The sequence below is a fragment of the Pinus tabuliformis genome, chromosome 3_2 (assembly GCF_031772625.1).
Source record: "Pinus tabuliformis cultivar Carrire ecotype Pingquan chromosome 3_2, CPIR1, whole genome shotgun sequence".
In the NCBI taxonomy this organism is placed as follows: domain Eukaryota; kingdom Viridiplantae; phylum Streptophyta; class Pinopsida; order Pinales; family Pinaceae; genus Pinus; species Pinus tabuliformis.
This window is the reverse complement of record NC_142302.1, coordinates 627,379,436-627,402,948: the sequence shown is the minus strand read 5'-3', so window position 1 is coordinate 627,402,948 and position 23,513 is coordinate 627,379,436. Positions and strand designations below refer to the sequence as shown.

General features: G+C 44.5%; 1 protein-coding gene across 2 annotated transcripts in view; it reads right to left on the bottom strand.

The window, feature by feature from the left end:
- LOC149182193 (ABC transporter A family member 7-like) overlaps positions 1-23,513 on the bottom strand; it is a 330,418-nt gene that overhangs the window by 223,325 nt on the left and 83,580 nt on the right. For both annotated transcript variants that reach the window (XM_089416797.1, XM_089416796.1), the window contains exon 2: positions 18,627-18,795. In XM_089416797.1, the coding sequence (XP_089272923.1) occupies positions 18,627-18,740 (114 nt within the window). In that variant the 5' untranslated portion in view covers positions 18,741-18,795. The remainder of the gene's footprint in view (positions 1-18,626; positions 18,796-23,513) is intronic.

Here is a 23,513-nt window from a genome sequence, read left to right as displayed (position 1 = left end):
CTGATGAAACTGCCGTTGAAACGCTGATAAAACTACTGCTGAAATACCGATGGAAATAACTTGCCCGAGCAGGCACTCGAAGTCCCCCGGGGCTAAGGGTGAGATCTCCGAACGGAGACACTCAATGCACTAAACAGCGCTGCAGACCAGCTAAACAGCCAGCGTGCTCAGAAGTCGAAACGACTAGCTCAAAATGCACATAACTGAATGATCCAAAATGAGGGGGCTCCTCTCTATTTTATAGCCTCTGTCTCTCACAATCCCTAGGCTCACCTCCTCCTGCGTGATTCCCCTCTTGCCATGTGTTCTTCCCTCTTGCGCAGTCCCTCCATGTGTCTGCGTAGGCCCCATTTCTGCGTCCCCTTTTGCCCCCCTTGGCTCCTCCTTAAGTCACAATGTTGTGCTACTAGGAAGTGACTTTTTTATTCTTGAAGTGAGTTACATCCCCCGTCCTCACTTTTTATTTATAAATAACTATAGTAGGCAAAAATTGGGCAAAATCGAATATTCCAATTAGCCATGGCTAATTAGGAATATTACATCTCCCCTGGCAAAATGTTGCTTGTCCTCAAGCAACTAAAGTGACGGATGCTGCAAGATCTTCTCACTCTCCCAAGTGGCATCCTCATTTGGCAAATTCTTCCACCTCACCAAGAATTCTCGGATAGTCCTTCTCAGCAGTTGCCTCTCCCTGGTATCAATGATAGCCTCCGGCTGCAATACCAAATGCCTCTCGTCATCCATGGGTGGTAGCTCATCTGTCATTGTCACCTGCTGCCCCAATGCCTTCTTTAGGCATGATACATGAAAAATGTTATGAATTTTGCTGCCTTAGGGCAGCTCTAACTCATATGCAACCTGTCCAATCCTGCGTATCACCCTGTATGGCTCATAAAAGCGGGGCTTGAGCTTCTTAACCCCCTTCTGCTTCAGTGACGACTGTCTGTATGGCTGTAATCATAGGTAGACCATGTCCTCTACCTCGAACTGCCTCTCCACCCAACCCCTGTCGGCATACAGCTTCTGCTGGTTTTGTGTTGTAGCCATGTTATCCTTGAGAGCTTGGAGGATATCCTCACTGTCTTGGATCCAAATCTTGGCTCTAGGAGCCCTACTATCACCAAACATCACGTCAACAAAAGATAAAGGATGATACCCATATAAGCCATAAAATGGTGACATACCAATGGACATGTGATGTGAAGTATTGTAGCAGTACTCCCCCAGATGTAACCACCTCAACCATGCTCGCTGCTGCCTGCTGACATAGTTACACAAGTAGCCCTCTAGCCACTTGTTAACTATCTCTGTCTATCCATCCATCTGTGGGTGATAACTGGTACTCGGTGTCAACTCCGTCCCCACCAACTAGAAAGGCTCCTGCCAAAACCCGCCCATGAAACAGCTGTCCCTATCACTGACGATGGTCTTAGGAAGACCATGTAGCCTGAAGATCTCTCTAAAGAATAGCTCGGCCACCTGTGCTGCTGTAGTGTATGGATATGGCAAAAAAAGTGCATACTTCGTCAGTCGATCAACGACGACAAAGATACAATCCTTGCCCTATACCATGGGCAACCCTGTGATGAAGTCCATCGAAATACTCTCCCATTTCCCCTCCAGAATGGGAAGAGACTACAATAATCCCGCAGGATGGCTCATCTCTCCCTTGTTTTTCTGGCAAACATCGCACTCTCGGATGTGCTGGAGTACGTCCTCCTTGAGGCCCTTCCATGAGAACCTCTCCCTAATGGCCCTGCAGGTTTTGGTAAACCCCTGATGTCCTGCCAATGGTGAATGATGAGATGCCTGGAGTATCTTCTTCTTGAGCTGAGACCCCTCAGTCAAGAAGATCCGGTCCCTATAATAGATGATCTCATCGACCACCCTATACCTGTCATCTACCACTTGCCCATCCAGAACCTCACATGCAAACCTGTCCTTGAAGTACTCTACTAAGAGTCGAGCCCTCCAGTCTGTATCTAAGCTCATAAGAGACAACATGGCTAGTCTACGTGAAAGGGCATCTGCTACCATGTTGTTCTTACCCTTGACATACTCAATGTCAAAGACATATGCTTGGATCTTGCTGATCCACTTCTGCTGCCTCTCATGTAGCTGCTTCTGTTCCAAAAAAAACTTGAGGCTGTTGTGATCAGTCCTCACCCTGAACCTGTTACCCACCAAATACTGCCGGTACTTAGCCAATGCATGCATGATGGCCAGCATCTCCTTGTCGTATATGGAATACAACCTCTCATGCGGAAGGAGCTTCCGGCTCTCAAAGGCTATAAGGTGACCTCCCTGCATCAATACTGCGTCGATCCCCTCTCCCGACGCATCACACTCCAAAACAAATGGCTACGTAAAATCTGACAACGCAAGCACTGGGCAACTGCTCATAACCTCCTTGAGCCTGTCAAAGGCTCGCTGCGCTGTATCCAACCAACTGATTGCCCCCTTTCTCGTCAAATCTATCAGGGGTGCAGCAAGCTGTGAGAAGCCCTTGACGAACTTCCTATAGTAAGTACAAATGCCAATGAATCCTCGAAGTTCCGTCACATTTCTCGGCTCCGGCCATTCTCTGATGGCCTTGATCTTCTCCTCATGGACCCTCACCCCGTCCACTCCTATGATGTGTCCCAGACACAACATCTCCATCAACCCAAACTCACACTTGGAGAGTTTGCATAGAACTGCTTCTCCTGTAAGATATGCAATGCCGTCTCAATGTGTTGGAGATGCTCCTCCCAAGTCCTGCTGTAAATGAGAATGTCATCAAAGAATACCAACACAAACTTCCTCAAGTGACTACGGAAGATGTCACTGAAATGTAGCGGGGGCATTGGTTAGCCCAAAAGGCATCACCAAGAACTCAAAGTGCCCATAGTGACACCTGAAGGCGGTCTTTGGAATGTCCTGCTCCCTCACGCGAATCTGATGGTACCCAGATCTCAAATCAATCTTTGAGAAGAATTGTGCTCCCCTCAACTCGTCCATCAACTCATCGATCCTGGGTATGGGGTACCTGTTCTTTAGGGTCTTCTTGTTCAGGGCCCTATAGTCAACGCACATCCTCAATGTACCATCCTTCTTCTTTACCAACACTACAGAAGAAGCAAAAGGACTCGTGCTCAGTGAAATGTGCCCAAGAGCCAGCAACTCCTGGATAGCCCACTCAATCTCATCTTGATAGGCCTTGGGGTGCCTATAGGGGGTGGTGATCACTGCCTGTATACCCTGCTCAAGCTCGATGGTGTGCTCAAACGCTCGATCTGGTGGCTGTCCTGGTGGAATCTCCCCAAACACTATGGCATACCGATCAAGGATGGACTGTATCTCTGGATGTACCGTCTGTCCTGTAGTCCCTGCCTCTGATGCCTACAGCTCCACTGCCCACTCTATGTCTCCCTTCCGAAACACTACCTCCATCCGATGAGCTGAAACAGTCTGAGGCGGATATGTGTGCTGTCCCCGTATCTTCTCATGCCTCCCTGTCTTCTCATCATCCCACTCCATCTCTAGGGTCTTCCAATCCGTCGTGACCTTCCCTAGAGTAATAAGCCACTAAACACCCAATATCATGTTGGTGTCCGGAATATCGACCACGAAAAAGTGGTCAGTCAATGTGTAGGTGCCCATCGTCACTGAAAGCTCTGGAACATAGCGAGCACACGTCATGGTCTGATCCCCTGGAACCAATACTGAAAACCCATCGAAGCTCTCTGTATGAATACCTCTCCGCTCAACCATTTGTGCATCAATGAAGTTGTGGGTTGCCCCACTGTCAACCAAAACTGATACGCGTTGGCCACGTACTGTCCCTCGTATGCGTAGCGTCAGATACTTGGGAACTCCTCACAACACTGCAAGGGCCCCTCCGGTGGGTGCAAAAGATGCACCACCTGCTGCTGGTGGTGGAGGTGGCAAAGGCCCCTGTATGGCATGGCTATCTCTTGCCTCCACATCCTCCTCGTCATCCTCTTCTCCACTGCTCTCGGAGAAGACCTCAATAAAATGTGCTTTGCCAGCAGCACATCTATGTCCTGGTGCCCATGGCTCCTGACAGGTGAAGCACAATCGCTTCTTCTTCAGCTCCCTCCTGGCATCGTCGTCAAGCTATACTCGTCCTGGATTCCCCTTTGGAGGAGGAATCCTCACATCCTTCCCCTTAGACTGAAAAGTCTGTCTCTGGGGGTAAGGTGTCCGGGTCTTGGGTAAGACATCCTGTAAGTCCCGGGTCCTGCTGATAGCGTCTTTGAGTGTGGCTGGTTTAGTGGATCGGACTAAACCCCGAAGTGGCTCTGCTAACCCCTAAACATACATATAGACCCTCCGTGTCGTAGATAGGTTTGGCACCATCGCGGAGACCCTCAAGAAATCTGCAATGTAGGTCTCTGGGCTCCCTGTCTGTTTGAGCCTCGTCAGCTCAACAAAATGCTACTCTGGATCCCTCCGATCAAATCGCTCCATCAGTCTCCTGGTAAACTCGGCATATGTCGTCACTGTGGAGTGCCCCAGTGTAACCATCCCATGAAACCACCAATCTTGGGCCTCGCCATCCAAATGCAATGTTGCCACCTTGATGGCCTCTGCCTCCGACATTTGATTAAGCTGGAAATAAATGTCCAGCTTCTCCACCCAAGACTTTGCCGAACTATTTGATGAACCATCAAACATAGGCAAGTGGAATCTACTCGCTGCACGGTGGATGTCACCATCATGGTAATGCCAGTACCCTCTGTGATGGTCGCGGGGTCTACTATCTCGCTGGAGCTGAACAAAATCTCTGAATGAGACGGCTTCCCTGAACTCCTGCCCATAGGCTTGGTACTCTGCAAAATAATCGCCCATATGTCCGGGCTCTACCTCCTGCTGGGCTACGGCCCCCGTGTCGGCTCCTAAGAAAGTGGGTATGGTAGAGCGTGTAGGGGCATGTGAGGCCACCTACTGCGCAGTATCACGTTGCTCTGGCAAATGGTGGGATGCACCTAATCCCTCACCAACCTGGAAAACCCGTGGGCTCTCACGCTGTCTAGCCTCTACTGCCGTGAATCTCTGCCCCATCACCTCAATCTGTCTCGACAAATCCTGCACTGATTTGAGGAGCATATCTGCAAATCTCTTCCCGTCCTCGTCTGCCATCTGATCCTTCTGCTCTGCGTCCACCACAGGCTCCTCCTGTTTTGCGTCCACCACCGGAACACAGTCTCCCTCTCCGTAGGTATTCTCCAACCTACGCTCACTGTCTCTGTATTTCCTACCTCTGTAACAGATGTAGGGTTTTTCCCCTGGTGTCATAGATTGCTAGCTCCACAGGCTGAGCCAGATCTATGCTCTGATACCACTGTAATATTCCTAACCCAGAATATTCCTCAAACCCCAGCAAAAACTCCAACCAAATATATGCAAATGATATAATAACCTAGAAGTGATAAAATAACAGTGGAACAACATATAATAATGTAAACCAGAAATATAAGCAAATACACAAGAAATGCAGCGAGAAATGCTAAGCCATTTTATTATACTGAGCAATAAAATGAGTACAAGAGGTGATTAGACAGATGGCACCTCGACTTGCACAAGGCAAGTGAAGAAATACTCTTAGAATGACAAGAATGGTCTCTCTGCGTGGATGCTGTTGCTGTGCTGCTGCTGCTAGGAAACAAGGATGATTTGGGGTTGCTCCCCTCCTCGGAAGAAGCTAAAACTCTGGATTCGGGCTCTACTCAAGAAACCCAGAAAAACTCAGAAAGCTTTCATGGAATGGCTGAACCCCGAAAAACACCCTCTTGGGGTTCTGCGGAGTTCTTCAATGCCTTGTGCTGCCACTGAAGAAAACCCCCTCTAAACTCTGCTTGAAACACTACCCGAAACCCTACCAAAAATCCTCCAATGAGACAAGAGCTGGACCCCTGCTCTATCTCCCAGCATAAATCCACCTGCAAAACCCCAATCTAGCACTACAACAAAAAAGAACTGCGTCCCTCTCCAATTGCTGCGCAGTCCTCCAAAATGCTAATGAAACTGCTGCTGAAATGTTAATAAAACTAGTGCTGAAATACTGATGGAAATACCTTGCCCGAGCGCACTCGAAGTCCCCCAAGGCTAAGGGTGAGATCTCCGAACGAAGACACTCAATGAACTAAACAGTGCTGCAGACTAGCTAAACAGCCAGCGTGCTCAAAAGTCGAAACGACTAGCTCAAAATGCACATAACTAAATGATCCAAAATGAGAAGGCTCCTCTCTATTTTATAGCCTTTGCCTCTCACAATCCCTAGGCTCACCTCCTCCTGCGTGATTCCCCTCTTGCCATGTGTTCTTCCCTCTTGCGCAGTCCCTCCATGTGTCTGCATGGGCCCCATTTCTGCGTCCCCCTTTGGCCCCCTTGGCTCCTCCTTAAGTCACAACATTATGCTACTAGGAAGTGACTTTTTTGTTCTTAAAGTGAATTACGTCCCCCATCCTCACTTTTTATTTATAAATAACTATAGTAGGCAAAAATTGGGCAAAATTGAATATTCCAATTAGCCATGGCTAATTAGAAATATTACAATTTGGGATCACTGAATTTTCACAAACAGTACCCCAGAATGCAGATTAGCTGAAGGAGTACAGAAAGGAGATGGTGCAAGTGAAGAGATTGATCCTAGACGATGTCTGGGATCAGGTTGTATCACATATAGCGATCAAGGGAACGACCAAGGAGATGTGGGATACACTTTCCACGTTGTACCAACGAAGTTCCAAGCAACGGAAGATGTACTTAAAAGAGAAGCTGAGATGCATTAGGATGCGAAAGGGGGAAGGCATAGACCCCTTCCTCACCAGGATTTAGGAGGTCTGAGACCAGTTGTTAGCTATTGGGGCAGCGCCTTAACCCACAGAGCTAGTGCGATTGACACTAAAGAGTGTCTCTGAGAAGTGGCAGGTATTCGTCCAAAGTATATTGGGCAGAGATACCTTGCCAAGGTGGGACAGGATGTGGGCCGATTTGCAGCAAGAGGAGTTGAGACGAGCTATATTGAAGAGCTCTATCAGTACACGAAGGAAATGGCAACTTTTAACATTACCATGAAGTGACTCAGGATGGTTGAGTGTGGTTTTGACCTCATTGGATTTCATATGGAGATAGTAGAATTTTAGATCTCACTCAAAATCTAGCAGACTCAACAATTTTCCAGCATTTTAGGATTTGGGGAATTGCAATACCACATTAGTATAATTTTAGATCTCACTCAAAATCTAGCAGACTCAACAATTTTCCAGCATTTTAGGATTTGGGGAATTGCAATGCCACATTGGATTTTCTCATGTAAGAGGGTATGGAACTAGTATTTAATCAAGAGCACCAAGCCCTCTATGTATCTTGATGTTAGTTGCATTGGTTGTTGAACTCCTCTATCATGATCCTACTAAAAAAAAATACCCATCACTCTAAAAAAAATTGACTTGACATGCTATCATTTTCTATCTTATTTTAACGCTTAAAGAGTGATATTTATTACGAAGATGCCAATATAGGCAATGATTTTGATCATATGTGGGTATTTGTTGTAGCATAATTTTTTTTGTATGCTAGAGGCCATATGGAGCTTGTTTGTTGATGTATTTTCGGTTTAGAGATGGATTGCACTCAGTGCTATTTTGGTTATGTGTACCCTTACATGCCATATAAATGAGAACATTTGCTTATTTCTGTATAAATGGTTTGGATTCATATGGATGCACATGAATATATATGTTTTTCTTTAAAATTTGAACATTTTATGTGTTTTTGGTTGACCGGTTTTTTGGTCCGGTTTTTGTACAGTTCTGACTGGTTCCAGGTCTGGGGGGTCTATAGGTTCAAATGACTGGTTCGAGTCTAATAACTATGGGCTAAAGTAGGCCAAAGTAGGCCAATCAAACTAATTAGAGATTGTATAAATAGATGAGAGGTGATTTATTCTCTCATCACTTGGATTGGGATTTAGTAGCTACTTGAGAATTTTGCATTCCCTTTTGGAGAACGAGTTTGGATTGCATGGATGAATTTTGATGTTTGGATCTATTTCTCTTGTTTTGGAGCTTCATTATTGGCATAATTTGATGATTGGATATACTCATTTGTACATGTAAGTGATCATTTTCATGCTTATTCTTGTATTTACTTTGTCACATGGAATGTTGCTAGGATTTTCGCTATACAAGTCTAAAATTTACTGTTATTCTATTCGAAATTGTGGAAATTTTGATCTTTTGTAGCGTTGCATCATTGCATGGGCCATATATGAATATTCCAATAGATTATTGTTCTTAAATATATCTTGACAAGTCATCAATTTTTGCATATCGAAGTATAAAGACCTTAAGTAGCTTCTCTCATGTCTAATGCCATGCGAAGTTGCTTGATGGCCTCCCTGATTAGGTAAATCTTTTCCAAACACCAAATTCTCTTTGACTCCATCTCACGCAAAGGATAAGGCACTAATCTTTCCATATGTGATCACTTTTAAGGGATATTTCATGTAATATTCCTAATTAGCTATGGCTAATTGGAATATTCGATTTTGCTCAATTTTGCCTTCTATAGTTATTTGTAAATAAAAAGGTGAGGAAAAGGGGACATAACTCACTTTTAGAATAAAAGTCACTTCCTAGTAGCACAAAGTTGTGACTTAAAGGGGAGCCAAGGGGGCCAAAGGACCACACAGAAATGGGGCCCACGCAGACACTTGGAAGGACTGCGCAGATGGGAAAGGGAACATGTGGCAAGAGAAGATTATGTTGGAGGAAGTGAGCCTTGGGATTGAGAGAGGCCAATGCTATAAAGGAGAGAGGAGCCTCCTCATTTTGGCATTCAGTTATGAGCATTTGAGCTAGTCACTTCGACTTGGAGCACGCTGGTTGTTTAGCCTGTCTACAGCACTGTTTAGTGCACTGAGTGTCTCCGTTCGGAGATCTCACCCTTAGCCCCGGGGGACTTTGAGTGCCTACTCGGGCAAGGTAGTTTCAGTAGCCTTTTTGCAGTAGTTTTGATCTTTGGCATTGAGGTGGAGCTAAGCATTGGAGGACTGCGCAGTGTTGAGAGAGAGGGATGCAGTTCTTTTGGGGGCAGTTCCGGATTGAGGGTTTGTGGAGGAGTTGAGCTGGGAGATTGAGCAAAAGATCAGCTCTTGCATATTGGAGGAGCTTGGCAGAGTTTCAAGTAGTATTTTGGAGGATTCTACTCAGTGGCAGCACAGAGCCTTGAGGGATTGCGTGATTCCCCAAAGGGGCGATTTTCAGGAGTCGGCCATTTCAGGAGAGCTTTCTGGGTTTTTCTGGGTTTTCTGAGTAGAGGCTGATTCTAGAGTTTCAACATTTTTTGAGAAGGGGAACAACCCCAAATCTTCATTTGATTTCCAGTAGTAGCAGCAGCACGACAATTCTCCAGCAGCGTCCATGCAGTTCAGAGAAAGACCATTCCTTTGCTATTCTGAGTGTATTTCTTCACTTTCCTAGGGCAAGTCGAGGTGCCATCTTCCTGATCACCTCCTGTACTCATTCCATTACTCAGTATAATAAAATGGCTTAGCATTTCTCTATGCATTTCTTGAGTATCTGCTCATATTTCATGTTTACATTACTATATGTTGCACCACTGTTATTTTTATCATTTTGAGCTTCCTGGTTATCATATCATTTGTGCGTATTTGGTTGGAGTTACTGGGGGTTTTAGGGGAATCTCTCTGAAACAGGATATTATAGTGGTATAGGAGCATAGATCTGGCTCAGCCTGTGGAGCTAGCAATCTATGACACCGGGGGAAAAGCCCTACATCTGTTACAGAGGTAGGAGATACAGAGACACTGGGCGTAGGTTGGAGAACACCTACGGAGAGGGAGACTGTGTTTGAGTGGTGGACACAGAACAGGAGGAGCCTGTGGTGAATGCAGAACAGGTGGAGCCTATGGTGGACGCAGAGCAGGAGGATCCGATGGCAGATGATGACAGGAAGAGATTTGCGGACATGCTCCTCAAATCAATGCAGGATCTGTCAAAGCAAATTGAGGTGATGGGGAAGAGATTCACGGCAGTGGAGGCTAGACAGCGTGAGAACCCACGAGTTTTCCACATTGGTGAGGGATCAGGTACATCCCACCATTTTCCAGAGCAGGGTGCCGCTCAGCATGATATTACTCCGCAGATGGCCTCACATGCCCCTACACGCTCTACCATGCCCACTTTCCTAGGAGCAGACACAGGGGCCGGAGCCCAGCAGGAGGCAGAGCCCGGTCATATGGGCGATTATTTTGCAGAGTACCAGGCCTATGGTCAGGAGTTCAGGGATGCTCTCTCATTCAAAGACTTTGTTCAGCTCCAGCGGGATAGTAGACCCCGCGACCATCACAGAGGACATCAGCATTATCACGATGGAGACACCCACCACACAGCTAGTAGATTCCACTTGCCTACGTTTGATGGTTCATCAAACAGTTCGGCAAGGTCTTGGGTGGAGAAGCTGGACATATATTTCCAGCTTAACTAGATGTCGGAGGCAGAGGCCATCAAGGTGGCGACATTACATTTGGATGGTGAGGCCCAGGATTGGTGGTTCCATGGGATGGTTACACTCGGACACTCCTCAGTGACGACATATGCCGAGTTCACCAGGAGATTGATGGAGAGGTTTGACCGGAGGGATCCAGAACAACACTTTGTTGAGCTAACGAGGCTCAAACAGACGGGGAGCCCAAAGACCTACATTGCAGACTTCCTGAGGATTTCAGTGATGGTGCCAGATCTATCCACGACATGGAGGATCTACATGTTTGTTGAGGGGTTAGCAGAGCCACTTAGGGGTCTAGTCAGATCCACTAGACCAGCCACACTCCAAGATGCTATCAGCAGGACCCGGGACTTACAGGATGCCTTACCCAGGACCCGGACACCTTACCCCCAGAGACAGGCTTTCCAGCCTAAGGGGAAGGACGTGAGGATTCCGCCTCCAAAGGGGAATCCAAGACGAGCACAGATTGATGACGATGCCAGGAGGGAGTTGAAGAAGAAGTGGTTGTGCTTCACCTGTCAGGAGCCGTGGGCACCAGGACATAGATGTGCTGCTGGCAAAGCACATTTTATTGAGGTCTTCTCCGAGAGCAGCGGGGAGGAGGATGAGGAGAATGACGTGGAGACAGGAGATAGTCATGCCGTGCAGGGTCCCTTATCGCCTCCACCACCAGCAGCAGGAGGTGCAGCTTTTGCACCTACTGGAGGAGCCCTTGCAGCATTGCGAGGAGTTCCCAAGTATTTGACGTTGCGGGTACGGGGGACAATACGTGGTCAGCGAGTATCAGTTTTGGTTGACAGTGGGGCTACCCACAACTTCATCGATGCACAGATGGTTGAGCGGAGAGGTATACCGACAGAGAACTTCGATGGATTCTCAGTTTTGGTCCCAGGAGATCAGACCATGGTGTGTGCTCGTTATGTTCCAGATTTATCAGTGACGATGGGCACCTACACACTGACTGACCACTTCTTCGTGGTTAATATTCCGGACACCAACATAGTACTGGGTGTTCAGTGGCTTATCACTCTAGGGAAGGTCACTACAGATTGGAAGGCCCTAGAGATGGAGTGGGATGATGAGAAAACAGGGAGGCATGAGAAGATACAGGGACAGCACACACATCCGCCTCAAACTGTTTCGGCTCATCGGATGGAGGCAAGTCTTCCGAAAGGGAGACGTAGAGTGGGCAGTGGAGCTGCGTGCATCAGAGACAGGGACTACAGGGCAGACAATGCACCCGGAGATACAGTCCATCCTTGACCAGTATGCCACAGTGTTTGGGGAGATTCCGCCGGGACAGCCACCAGACCAGGGGTTTGAGCACACCATCGAGCTTGAGCAGGGCATACAGGCAGTGATTACTACCCCTTATAGGCATCCCAAGGCCTATCGGGATGAGATTGAGCGGGCCATTCAAGAGTTGTTGGCCCTTGGGCACATTCGGCTGAGCACAAGTCCTTTTGCTTCTTCCGTGGTGCTGGTGAAGAAGAAGGACGACACATTGAGGATGTGCATTGACCACAGGGCCCTGAACAAGAAGACACTGAAGAACAGGTACCCCATACCCAGGATCGATGAGTTGATGGATGAGTTGAGAGGAGCAAGGTTCTTCTCAAAGATTGATTTTAGATCTGGGTACCATCAGATTCGCGTGAGGGAATAAGACATTCCCAAGACCGCCTTCAGGTGTCACTATGGGCACTTTGAGTTTTTGGTGATGCCCTTCGGGTTAACCAACGCCCCAGCTACATTTCAGTCTTGCATGAATCACATCTTTCGCAGTCACTTAAGGAAGTTTGTGTTGGTATTCTTTGATGATATCCTCATTTACAGCAAGACTTGGGAGGAGCATCTCCAGCACATTGAGACAGTATTGTGCATCTTGGAGGAGCAGCAGTTCTATGCCAAGCTCTCCAAGTGTGAGTTTGGGTTGACGGAGATGTTATACTTGGGACACATCATAGGGGTGGACGGAGTGAGGGTCCACAAGGAGAAGATCAGGGCCTTCAGAGATTGGCCGGAGCCGAGAAACATGACAAAACTTCGAGGATTCATTGGTATTTGTCCTTACTACCGGAAGTTCGTCAAGGGTTTCTCATAGCTTGCTACACCCCTGACAGATTTGACGAGGAAGGGGGCTTTCAGTTGGTCGGATATAGTGCAGCGAGCCTTTGACAAGCTCAAGGAGGTTATGAGCAGCTTCCCAGTGCTTGCATTACCAGATTTTTCGCAACCATTTGTTTTGGAGTGTGACAAGTCGGGAGAGGGGATCGGTGCAATATTGACGCAGGGAGGACACACTATAGCCTTTGAGAGCCGGAAGCTCCTTCGGCATGAGAGGTTGTATTCTATATACGACAAGGAGATGTTGGCCATCATGCATGCATTGGCCAAGTACCGGCAGTATTTGGTGGGTAACAGGTTCAGGGTGAGGACTGATCACAACAGCCTCAAATTCTTTTCGGAGCAAAAGCAGCTATAGGAGAGGCAGCAAAAGTGGATCAGTAAGATCCAAGCGTATGACTTTGACATTGAGTATGTCAAGGGTAAGAACAATGTGGTAGCAGATGCCCTTTCACGTAGGCCAGCCACGTTGTCTCTTATGAGCTTGGACGCAGACTGGAGGGCTCGACTCCTAGTAGAGTACTCCAAGGATAGATTTGCATGTGAGGTTCTAGATGGGCAGGTGGCGGATGACAGGTACAGGGTGGTCGATGAGATCATCTACTATAGGGACCGAATCTTCTTCACTGAAGGGTCTCAGCTCAAGAAGAAGATACTTCAGGTGTCACATGATTCACCATTGGCAGGTCATCAGTGGTTTACCAAAACCTACAGGGCCATTTGAGAGAGGTTCTCATGGAAGGGCCTCAAGGAGGACGTACTCCAGCATGTCCGGGAGTGCGATGTTTGCCAGAGGAACAAGGGGGAGATGAACCATCCAGTACGACTATTGCAGCGTCTTCCGATTCTGGAGGGGAAATGGGAGTGTATTTCGATGGACTTCATCACAGGGTTGCCCGTGGTATAGGGCAAGGATTGCATCTTTGTCGTCGTTGATCCACTAACAAAGTACTCACACTTTTTCGCCATATCCGCACACTACACAGCAGCGCAGGTGGCCGAGCTATTCTTCAGAGAGATTTTCAGGTTACATGGTCTTCCCAAGACCATCACCAGTGACAGGGACAGCCGTTTCATGGGCTGATTTTGGCAAGAGCTTTTCCGGTTGGTGGGAACGAAGTTGATACCGAGTGCCAGCTATCACCCCCAGATGGACGAGAAGGCAAAGATAGTTAACAAGTGGCTGGAGGGCTACTTGTGTAACTATGTCAGTGGGCAGCAACGAGCATGGCTAAAGTGGCTGCATCTGGGGGAGTACTGCTACAACACTACACATCACATGTCCATTGGTATGACACCATTCTATGCTTTGTATGGATATCATCCGTTATCTTTTGTTGATGTGATGTTTGGTGCTAGCAAGGTTCCGAGAGCCAAGATTTGGATCTGAGAGAGTCGGGATATTCTCCGAGCTCTCAAGGATAATATGGCTACAGCGCAGACCCAGCAGAAGTTGTATGCCGACAGGTCACAGGGGTCGAGTGGAGACACAGTTCGAGGTAGGGGACTTGGTCTACCTACGATTACAGCCATACTGACAGTCGTCACTGAAGCAGAAGGGGGCTGAGAAGCTCAAGCCCCCGCTTTTATGGGCCATACAGGGTGATACGCAGGATTGGGTAAGTTGCATATGAGTTGGAGTTGCCCCAAGGCAACAAGATTCATAACATCTTTCATGTATCATTCTTGAAAAAGGCATTGGGGCAGCATGTGACAGTGACAGACGAGCTACCACCCACGGATGATGAGGGGCATTTGGTGTTGCAACCAGAGGCTATTATTGATACCCGGGAGAGGCAGCTGCGGAGCAGGACGGTCCAAGAATTCTTGGTGAGGTGAAAGAATTTACAAATGAGGATGCCACTTAGGAAAGTGAGAAAATTTTGCAGCATCCATCACTTCAGTTGCTTGAGGACAAGCAACACTTTGCTGGGGGAGACTGTAATATTCCTAATTAGCTATGGCTAATTGGAATATTCGATTTTGCTCAATTTTGCCTTCTATAATTATTTGTAAATAAAAAGGTGAGGAAAAGGGGACATAACTCACTTTTAGAATAAAAGTCACTTCCTAGTAGCACAACGTTGTGACTTAAAGGGGAGCCAAGGGGGCCAAAGGACCACATAGAAATGGGGCCCACGCAGACACTTGGAGGGACTGCGCAAATGGGAAAGGGAACACGTGGCAAGAGGAGATTACGTTGGAGGAAATGAGCCTTGGGATTGAGAGAGACCAATGCTATAAAGGAGAGAGAAGCCTCCCCATTTTGGCATTCAGTTATGAGCATTTGAGCTAGTCACTTCGACTTGGAGCACGTTGGCTGTTTAGCCTGTCTACAACACTGTTTAGTGCACTGAGTGTCTCCGTTCAGAGATCTCACCCTTAGCCCCGGGGGACTTCGAGTGCCTACTCGGGCAAGGTAGTTTCAACAGTCTTTTTGCAGTAGTTTTGATCTTTGGCAGTGAAGTGGAGCTGAGCATTGGAGGACTGCGTAGTTTTGAGAGAGAAGGACGCAGTTCTTCTGGGGGCAGTGCTAAATTGATGGTTTGTGGAGGAGTTGAGCAAGAGATAAGCTCTTGCATATTGGAGGAGTTTGGCAGAGTTTCAGGCAGTATTTTGGAGGATTCTACTCAGTGGCAGCGCAAAGCCTTGAGGGATTGCGTGATTCCCCAAGGGGGCGATTTTCGGGGGTCGGCCATTTCAGGAGAGCTTTCTGGGTTTTTCTGGGTTTTCTAAGTAGAGGCTAATTCCAGAGTTTCAACATTTTCTGAGAAGGGGAACAGCCCCAAATCTTCATTTGATTTCCAGTAGTAGCAGCAGCACGACAGTTCTCCAGCAGCATCCACGCAGTTTAGAGAGAGACCATTCCTTTGCTATTCTTAGTGTATTTCTTCACTTGCCTAGGGAAAGTCGAGGTGCCATCTTCCTGATCACCTCCTGTACTCATTCCATTACTCAGTATAATAAAATGGCTTAGCATTTTTCTCTGCATTTCTCGAGTATCTGCTTATATTTCATGTTTACATTATTATATGTTGCACCACTGTTATTTTTATCATTTTGAGCTTCCTGGTTATCATATCATTTGTGCGTATTTGGTCGGAGTTACTGAGGGTTTTGGGGGAATATCTCTGAAACGGGATATTACATTTCATTAATCCTTCCATATGTGATCACTTTTAAAGGATATTTTTCTCACCTCTACTTCTCTTTCTACGCCTAGCCTTCATAGGTCACCTAGGGTATCATTTTTATTCCATTGTAATGATAAAAAAAGTTTGATCTCTTGTCCATAACTGCGCTAGGGTTTTCTCTACAAACCCTCCAAATTCCAAGAAATTCTGAGGGTGGGATCTTGAGATACAGTGAGCCCTAACTCAAGGATCATTCCTTGCCCTAGGTTTCCCTTGGCTAGTATCTTCATTTGGAATATTGCATTAAATTCTCAAAAAGAAGATCTGTCCTTTGGTCCTCTTCTCTTCCATAATCCCCTCCTTGGTTGATCAACTCCACATCCTTGACCTAATTCTAGGTCCACTTGGTCCCATGTGGTCTCGCAACCTTACAACTCTAATTCCACAAAGATCACACAAAGGCCAATTCTCCACAAGGATTCTTGGTTGTAGGAAACCTCTTGACAAGATATACTCCCAAACCCTAGCCTCAAGAATCCTCCTAGCCTTTCTAGAGAGCTTATCACCTTGCTTTTCAAGCAAGAAAACCATATTATTGAGTCTCTCTTGTGAATGGGCCTTGGGAATCACCTTTCATCCTTTCATTGACCTATTCATTCTTCCGATTCCTCATATTGGGTCTCCTCCCATCAGTGAAAGTCCGTAAAGAGAAGGGAGCCTTAGCTGAGGTGACAGTGGGCTATCGCTCCATTGTTGCCCCTTGACCTAATAGTTGCTCTATAGGATCCCCTCCTAGGACCCCTGCTAGTTTGAGCGGTAACAGGCCCTAGTCTCCTCAGTTTAATCCATAAAGAAAATAGACCATTTTGAAGAAGTGTTTCTTCTTGACCTGATAAGCCCTTGTTGGATAAGGCACTTTTCTTCTCCCATCAACTTCAAAATCTGAAATATATATATATATACACCCTTTTTTGTTTATTTAGAAATCTGAAGGAAATATCAAAAATATTTAGTTTATATTTCTTCTTTCTAGGCTAGTGCTTAATTAATTGGATATCTCTTTTTCCTAGACTAGTATCAATTAGGGTTTGATCTTCATTTGTTTATCTTGAAACCCTAATTTCCAAATTGGCCCTAGAGTTGTTTGTGTAAAGTATATATCCATTTCTTTGGGTAGTCCTTAATGTTTACATAAACATGAAAAATTGTGTAAATGATAAAATTCAGATTTACTTGACCTCAAGTCTATATTTATTGCATTCATAGAACATCTGGCATGGGCTTTGCACAAAATTCATAAGCTAGAAATGTTTTATCAAGTTCTATTTCCATTTTCTGTTGTGAATCTTCCTTAAGGTGATTTTACTTGCATATCTTCTACTTAAGGACATACTTGGTAAATTCCAAGTAATTCTTGCAAAACCCCAAAGTGAATTTACTCTTTGATTCAAGTTCTTCTTATTTCATAATGAATAATATATTGTGGTCTTGTTTCAATTACTACTGGGACATTATTACACTGAATTTACTCTTTGATTCAAGTTCTTATTTCACAATGGATAATATATTGTGGTCCTGTTTCAAGTACTATTGGGATGTTATTACATTAACTATCATAAAGCCCTAATCTATAACCTAGGATGTGTTGCTCTAAAGCGATTATCTACTATTTCTTGGGTTGATATCTCTTTAATCTCAATGCTGGAATTCACATGATTTGACACATTGAATTGCTTTTAATATCACATCATCTAAAATCAATTTGTGTTGTCAGATTGCATCTCTTGTGATTTCACTTAGCTCTAAGTAGTCCCTATTGCAAGTTACATTTACTAAGTTGTGGATAGTTTAGTTCTTCAAAGTTTATCATTAGCTTAAGATGGTAACCAATATATTACACATTTGAAATATCTTTATTTCCTACATCACAAATCAAATTTGAGGATTGATCCTCTTGTTTCTAACTTATGAAAGTATTTAAGTGGATTGTAATGAGTTACGCTCTTTCTCTTGAACGCTCATATTGAGGCATTAAGCCACTAAGCTATTGGAATGCTTTACCCTTTTGTGTTATACTTTTGTGTGGTTTCAATTGCATCATTGAAGTAAATATTCATTCTCCTTAAAATAAATTATAATTAAAATTTACTTGGGCTCTCCTAATAATAGATCATGTATCAAATGGATATCCATTTGGCCTCTCTGAGAGCCAACCAAAAGTGAAGAGGAAGTCATATTGAGGTGACATTGATATGACTCAGGGATTTCCACTTGGATTCTAGTTAAGCAGTAACAAAGCATATAGGGCCAAACCCACCTTCAAAAATAATTTGAATTGTGGTTGGAACTTGGGTTGCACAGATGCATAAATTCATTAGTATTAATATATTATGTATACAGGGTACTATATGTCCATGAGAGTATGTATATAATATTTTTGGGGTGGGTGTTTTAAATTTTGAATTCTTGATTAGGAACCAAGTATGAATATATCATAGTAATCTGAAAATAAGTACAACCTATGGAAATTATTCAGCACAATGATCCCAAGAAGAAATGCTTAATTCTAAATCTTCGGTGAAAAGCTTGATGATTTTAGGGACAAGGTAACGAATCCATAAACTTCCAATGGACCTTATTTATAATTTAAGAAGATTATAAATTTACTCTACGCTAAAAATCATCTTCTATGGTGCATCTAAATCTACAGCTTGGCTCAGCAATTAATTTAACTAATCAGAAAAATCTTAAAGAAAAAAAATAAAAAAATGAAATTCATATATCTCAATTGAAGGTGGCCTGAACGGGAAGGGAATTAATTCGTACCTGCAAGGTGGCATTTTTTCTCAATAGTGCATTTGCCTGTGTGCCGAATGTAGCCGGGCCTCTTCTCTCTAATGCTTGTCGTGATTCCAATTGTTGCCCTGTAGGGCTTGCCATATTGTGTGTGTGTTGAAATTTCCTTAATTGAATTTCCAGATTTGGAAAATGGTTCCTGCGTATGTTTGATGGTAGTTAGGACCCTACAAGAAGGCTGAAAATTTCTGTAGTTTACATCTAATAAAAACATACTTTGTTGTCCCATACAATTTATAGCCAAAAAAATTACCATTTCCAACTTGATTTTACATAAAATTTCAGCACTAACTAAAAACAATGGTGGCTGGAAAATTTGTGTTAAATGAATTCAAATCTAGAAACTTTTTGAATTGATTGTTGGAAATTCACTAATATAACTGAAAATCTTTAGGAATAATTTCTAGTTTTATATCTATATCACTTCATTAGAGGAATCATAAAAGGATTTTCCATGACTACTCAATATTCATCATCCATTTTATGATTAAATTTCCAGACATGCATATAATCTTTTGTCATGTCCCTTCTCAAACACATTTGTAACAGGGTGTTTACACACATTTTTGCACAATTTTGGCTAAGGGAAAGAAACCATCATTTTCGACTTAGGGACCTAGGAGGAAATTCGACTAAATGAGGTTGCTACTGGAAGGTGGGGGCCACCCATGTGGGAATTCGAACTAGGCCATTCGAATGGCTTGGAGGGAATTCGAAGTGCTGGATGGAGGGGCCCACGTGAGGCAAAGAAGGCGCACAAAGATAAAAGGAGGAGAGAGCTCTCATTTGGATTCATTCTTACATCTTGCAATCAAAATTACTTGATTGTTTGTTATGTTGTTTAACTGAGTCAACCCGTTGTTTAGCCACGAATTTCTCAAAAGGGAGATTCAACCTCTACTTTGGGGGACCATCCGTGCCCACCCTAGAGAGGCAGTTCCATAAGTATTTCAGGAGTTTCAGGACTGTGTAAATCACTACCATTCAACCACAACAGGGAGTGCGTATTTCTGGCTAGCTAGAGAATACGGAGGGGGAGTTTGGAGCTATCAGTGATCAAGCATTTTCTGGGAGAGTTAGAGGATTGGGATAGCAACAAAGGGCTAGCCTTTCTTGTGAGCTTTGGAGCCAACAGATTCATCATCCCAGCAGTTCGATTTACGATTACTTGGGGCCTGCGCAGAGAGCCATCACTAGGCTCATGTCGGAGTTGGAGGAAAGAATTGTAGAGTTGGAGCTGGCTGAGAGAAGTAGGAGATCACTTGGAGGGCCATTTGAGGAGGATTGTTAGATTTGGGAGAGCAGAGATTGACAGGATCAGTCACAACAACAAAATTTGAAATTGGAGGAGGGCCAAGATATGAAAGGTCAATTTTTGAAGTTTGGAACCAAGGGAAACCCTTCTTGGGTTTTTGTGGGTTCTAGGCAAGGATCACACTCGTGATTTTATAGAATTTTCTGGGCAGATCTAAGGGGTCAAACAGGGGTCCCAACTCATCCATTGGTGGGCTCCAGTATTGTAGCAATAATGCTACAACTCCTGGAACTCCCTTCTTTAATTTTATCAACCCGGTAGTTCGTAACAAACTTGGAAGCGACGGTGTTGTATGCACAAGTACTAGCTCTTGCCGCAGCTGTCACTTGATCAGCTGGCACAAGTCTGCTAGGAGCTTAAGCCAACTTCTATGAGCTCTTAGAAGAATCGTTTTAATTGATGGATGAAAGCTAACTTGAAGAAAGCTAATCTAATTGCAAAAAGAAACTGAAAGCCAAAAAGAAACGCAAACCCTAGCAAACCCTAATTCTACCAGCTAGTCCTACTGACGCAAAGGAGAGCATGCAAACTACTGAAGGAGATGCCATTACTTCTATGAAGGTAAAATACATGTGTCTAGACTACCTCTATCTGAAGAAAACATCTTTTTGTATTTTTGTTTAAGTTGTTGGAATTATCATGCATGTGCTTCTAAATATTTTTGACTGTGCAGAGGTGGATCAACGAGGAGAAATGCTTGGGAAAGGTTGGGAAGGTTCAGAGAGGGTCTAAGGGGTCCCTAACACCCTTCCAGAGAGTCTCACAAAGTTTGGCTGCCAAGAAACCGTGTTTATGAGCTTCTACAGGAAGTTTGCAGGGGTTCTACAGGATGTTCAGGATTTCTACAGGATGTTCTGTAATTCTTCTACAGGATGTTTCGAAATGGGATTTTGGAGCATGGATGGAGGGAAAAAGATGATGGAATGAGTATGGAGGTGAAATAGGGGTGTGAAGAGGTCCAGGACTTGGGGAATGGAGTTGAGGAGAAGGTGTAGATGGTGAGATTTGTTCAAGGAGGGATGAAATGATGTTGCACAAGAAGATGAGAACCATGGCAAAGTAAGCGAATGAGGTAAATGTAACGTAAGGGTTCTGAGTGAATGATGAAACAGGTAGGTTGGATGGGGTATGTGCAGGTAAGGACGGGTAATAGGTACTCTGCAAGTGGTATTTCAAACTGAACACACAAACACTTATAAAACCTATGACCTAGTTACTTTACTCTATTCTGACCTAAGTAACAACAAAAGGAAATGAACAGCAGTTTATTCGAAATGAAATGCATGAACTAACTTATGCCACTAAGAAATCATCAACTGAAGCATTTAAACACTACTAATATCAGCATCTACAAAAGAGGATTCCAACACTAAGAATTGCATGGCAAAGCAAAACAGCGTTTTTGTTGGCAGCAAAGTCACATTGGTCCCAGCTCATGATTCCACTGAGGGGGAGGTGAGATCCAAGGTGTTTGTTGGCCCTTTTCTTGAAGCTTTTTCTGTTAACGACCTATCAACTAAATCTGAGCATGAAAAGCTATTTTACTCATCAAAAAACAAACTAAATAACAAAACAAGATTTAGATCTAAATAACATATTTTACTCTTAAGAATGCAGCGAAAACACATAAAGATAATCAAAGGAGGTATTGGGCGCTTGAGATGGGCCCAACGCCAAGAGCTATAGCCTCCTAAGAGAGATTTAGAGCTGGTGCAAAGCTGGATTCATCTTTATTGAGAAAGAAAAGAAGAGTTACATCAAAACTGTCCACAAGGAGAACTCGAAAATGAGCTGACAGCAAAACTAATCTATTGCCTAAAAATCGAACTACAAAATGACTACAACAAGACTATGAAATGACTAACTACCAGCTACAAAATGACTAACCACTAGCTAACCCCAAAATGAGGCCCTAAGCCTTCTTATTTATACAAATTGAGGACCCCAACAGTCCTCCTAAACTTTAGGGACTCGGCTGCCCAAGACTTGTAGTTAACAGCAGTCCTACTTGACTTGCTTGGCTGCCCTTGTGCTGATTGATTTGGTGGCACTTGAACTCCGAGCTGATGGTGGAGAATTCGAGGTAAGGGCCCATAAATGAAGGGAACACCTTCCTAAAAATACTCTCCACGAATTTGGCTGCCAAGTGCTCATTTCAACCATTGACTTTGTCTCCAAATTGACCAAAAAGGCTACACAAAGCACACATTAGACTTTTTGGCATAATGACTAACCCAATTCACTCTATTAGCATAAATATAATCAAAAACATGCAATAAACTAATGAGAATGGTGGATTAAGTCGAATTAGGTGGTTGAATGAGCCCAAATAATCATCCATTTTTGGGGCTCATCATCACCCCCCTACTGAAAGTGTTGCTCATCCTCTGAGCAACCAATCTCTCTCCTCATCTTTGATGGCCCTGGTGGCCTCCTTGTCATGCCAAGCTTCAAATCCCTCCGATTTCTCCTTTTGCTGCCCCTTTTTCCAAACTTCCTGTAGAAAGTCCTGTAGCTGAGTTCTGGCTTCCTGTAGAAACAGACAACACCACTATATCCTGCTTGGCTGTGGGTGATTTTCCTTTCAGCTTGGTTGTGGCTATCCTAGACTCAAGCCTGTAATATCCCATCCCGGGGTAAAGCACAAACCATTTCGGGATAGAGCACATAGCCACGATCAAAACTACTCAAGAATCTGTTAAGCGGGGAACGATAAAACCTCATCTGCTGCAATTTCAAACCATCAACAGCCCATACTGTAACTCCTCGGCCCTATTTGCAAGACTGTCAGCTTCAGTGTTTTCTTCTCTGTAGATATGTGAGGAACTGCTGTCATTAGCCATCCTTATTGCATCCGGAAGCAGTAGGTTCTGATTATTGTATATCCTCCCCTCATCCATTCCATCAACGGCTTTGAGTCCTCAAAGAATCGCATATCGTCCACCTGCCTCTCCTTTGCGACTGCCAAAAGAACAAAGACGGCCCTAACCTCTTTCCAGTTATTCGTGTCAATTAGATGATGAACAAAGTTCAAATCCTTGCTTAAAACTTGAGCAATGGCAACAGTCCCTATTGTTGCTTCCACCTCAGAAATGACTCTCCACCAATTTTCGAGCCAACCCTTATAAGCATTCTCATTGTAGCTCCTATTTTCCTTTACCCTGGCACCAAAACTTGATGCTTGGGGCTGAATAGCATGACCACAGACAACCGTATTAACTCTCAATCAGTAAGGCAGCTCTTTGATAATGTCCCCTTAGAATATGATAGACCAAGCCATCTGCCACCAAAGACAGGTACCAATCTTCATAACTTTTCGACTGACAGCTACACCTTGTTTGAGTCCATCTGTTCATTTTTCACTGCAGCGCACAGGACCTTGCAATCATTTTCAACTGAGAAAAGATCTTACAGGCTCAGATAAAAAAGTGAAAAATGACTCCTCCATACTTCACCTTGCAATCTTGAACATTTCCTAATGCCAATCACAACACATGCCAACGATAGGTACCAACATTGCAAGTTTGGACTGAAGTCTACAA